The sequence below is a fragment of the Oryzias melastigma genome, unplaced genomic scaffold (genome assembly GCF_002922805.2).
Source record: "Oryzias melastigma strain HK-1 unplaced genomic scaffold, ASM292280v2 sc03108, whole genome shotgun sequence".
NCBI classification, from domain to species: domain Eukaryota; kingdom Metazoa; phylum Chordata; class Actinopteri; order Beloniformes; family Adrianichthyidae; genus Oryzias; species Oryzias melastigma.
The window spans coordinates 1-2,578 of NW_023419678.1; the positions used below are offsets into that span (position 1 = coordinate 1).

Here is a 2,578-nt window from a genome sequence, read left to right on the forward strand (position 1 = left end):
CTAACCTTTAGAGACAGCTGTTGAACAGAACGTTAGATACAGTCTTGTGTGACCAACCTCTTTTCCTCAGGATCTCAGCCTTGTATCTGTCCACTCCGAACAGCTCCTGCAGCCTGAACTTGACCCAGCATCCCTCGCTGTCCTTCTGCTGGCACTCCTTCCCGGACATGTTGAAGGACTCCACCAGCTGATGAGAAAGGCCTCTGCAGTTCTCAGTGCAGTTCTTTTCCAAGACACCAGAATTAAATCCAAGACACTCGACGCAGTTCCTGCAAACAAGACCAAACCCTTTCAGCTGAGAGTCATTGATGGGTAACAGAGCGGTACCAGCAGCCATTGATAAGTGACTCCTTACATTTGGGTCTGGCATGGATCTGAGCATCCGAGGCACTTCTCACAGAAGGGTTGCTGATATCCTTGGTTGCATTTGCATGTACCACAGATACAGACTCCTCTGCCGTAGCACACATGGTTCTTCTCCCACAGAAGGGCCACCCCAGCGGGACGGCAGTCCTCGTTGGACTCTTTGCACTGACAGGCAGAGCCCTGGTAACCTTTTTTACATTCACATTTTCCACATTTGCAATCTCCGTGTCCTAAAAGGAGCAGAGAGAAGTCTCACATCTGAGATGGTAAAACGACTCACTGAGCTTCAGTCTGTTATCCCATCAAACGAGAAACGTGTTTTTGGACAAAGTGGATCCAAAGAGGATGTTCAGCATTTGATAAGACTTTCTGATGCAGATTAAAGCAAGGATAGCTCTGTTTGGCCACATGAAGATGTCTCTCATTTTCTGGAAGGCTTACCTCCACACAGTTTGTTCTGGAACTTCTGGCAGTGTTCATCGTCGCACTCGCAGAAGTCGCCATAGAAACTGGCTCCACTGTCCGAGGCGTGGCAGCGGCAGCGGCCGCATTCACATTCTCCTCTGCCCTCGCACTCGGTGCCGTTATCCCTCTGACAGCGCTTTAGCAAGCTTTTCTCGTCTTCATTTTCAACAGAGCAGTTGCAGAACTGACCGACGAAACCGTCCCTGCAGCTGAAGACGAGCAGAGTTTACAGCAGAAAGTAGTGTTTATCAATAGGACTCGTCAACCCGTCTGGATAAAAGGCAGATAGTTGGTGTCATGGCGAAAATGTGGATAGTGTTAGTCTGTGTCCCACTGCTTCTGTAAAACAGAAGGTTCTCCTCTAAATAAAGTTAGTTCAAGCATACATTGAAAGAGATGCTACTAAAGATTCTGTGTCCAGACCTGCAAATGCCACAGGACACGGTGCCGTTCCAGTTGCAGTGTTCGTGGTTTATGTTGGTGTCGTCCTGGCAGTTGCAGTCACAGGTGGTGGATAAGGACACCGTCAGAGTATCTCTGATGCCCAGGAGTTTGATGTTGAAGGATTTCTCCTCCTTCATGAATGAGTCTGCCGTCACGGTGATGTTAAAGGAGATCTGAAAAAGGGTTCAGTCAGGGAGGGAGGGAGATATTGTAACCCTGAGAACCAGGTGACCCTTGTTGAGAATAGAGTCGCTCCATCTTAACTCAGTGGGCCTGCAAAAACATCTGGGTTTATAGCCTGAAAGAGACTTTCAGGAAGTTGCTTTTCACCTTTCCTTCCAGGAAATGCTCTGCCTAATGTTCCCTGTGTGAAGTTGAGAACGAACTTGCTTTTTTCTAACTTGGATAGCACTAGGCAGTGGGTCATAGTGACCCCCTCTTTAGGTAAACACTACTTTAACCACTCGTTCCCGTAAAGGCAAAAGCACCAGCTGAGTTCCAGAATAAACGGTTGGACGAATGGCTCCAGAATTGATGAGGAAACAGATGTTCTGTTGGGCCTCCCTATTGAGAATTATGACACCATGATTAATTCTCCAATTTCTACCATAGGATTTGCCTGGAAAACATGTTTTTGTTATCGGAGGAAGAGAGGTTGTACAGTGTGAGCACTCACGTCTGCGGCTCTATAACTGTTGTGACAGTCGGGCTTCTCTTGATTGAGCTGCTGCAAGAGCTTCTGCTTTATTCCAGAATAAAAAGATCCTTTGAGCAGACTTAAGACTCCAGTTTCATTCCAGTTTTGTTTTTATTTTTTCCACAACACCCTCATTTGTTCAAAGGTTAGAGGACTTAGTTCACCTGTACATTCTGAACAAGACTCTTTCTGTGTATTAAAGTGGCAGCATGTTTGATTGTTCTCATGTATTATATTTTACATTCCATCAGAGTTTCCAGAATCAAAGTCACATTAACGTTTCTGTGAAGAACTTGGGACACACTGACCTCTTCTCCTTCTCCCACACGGTCGCACACACCCTGACTGGCACTCTCTCCTTCTCCATGTTTGCACACAGGCTTGTAGAGGATCTGCACATCTTCAGGGAGACTGGAGTGGGCCAGCGTTATCTTGGACGTCAGCCTCTGCAGTGGTTATACATTCGTAAGGGGTGAGATGTGAAAAAACCTGCAAACTAACAGCTGTATGAATGAACAACCTACCTTATAAGCATTTTCAATCAGCTGAACCACATTTCGCGAGTCTTCTGACAGAACTCCAACCTCTGACTTTGGAATCAGTTTG

The 2,578-nt window shown here is 46.5% G+C and overlaps 1 protein-coding gene across 1 annotated transcript; it reads right to left on the reverse strand.

Annotated features, from left to right (window-relative positions):
• Positions 1-57: 57 nt before the first annotated feature.
• LOC112142149 (integrin beta-2) lies at positions 58-2,574 on the reverse strand (the record flags this gene model as incomplete). The annotated part of the gene is made up of 6 exons (XM_024265404.1): positions 58-269; positions 356-596; positions 808-1,040; positions 1,255-1,448; positions 2,281-2,418; positions 2,497-2,574. Coding segments are annotated over 6 exons (1,096 nt in total), but the record flags the coding sequence as incomplete, so codon positions are not given.
• Positions 2,575-2,578: the final 4 nt, after the last annotated feature.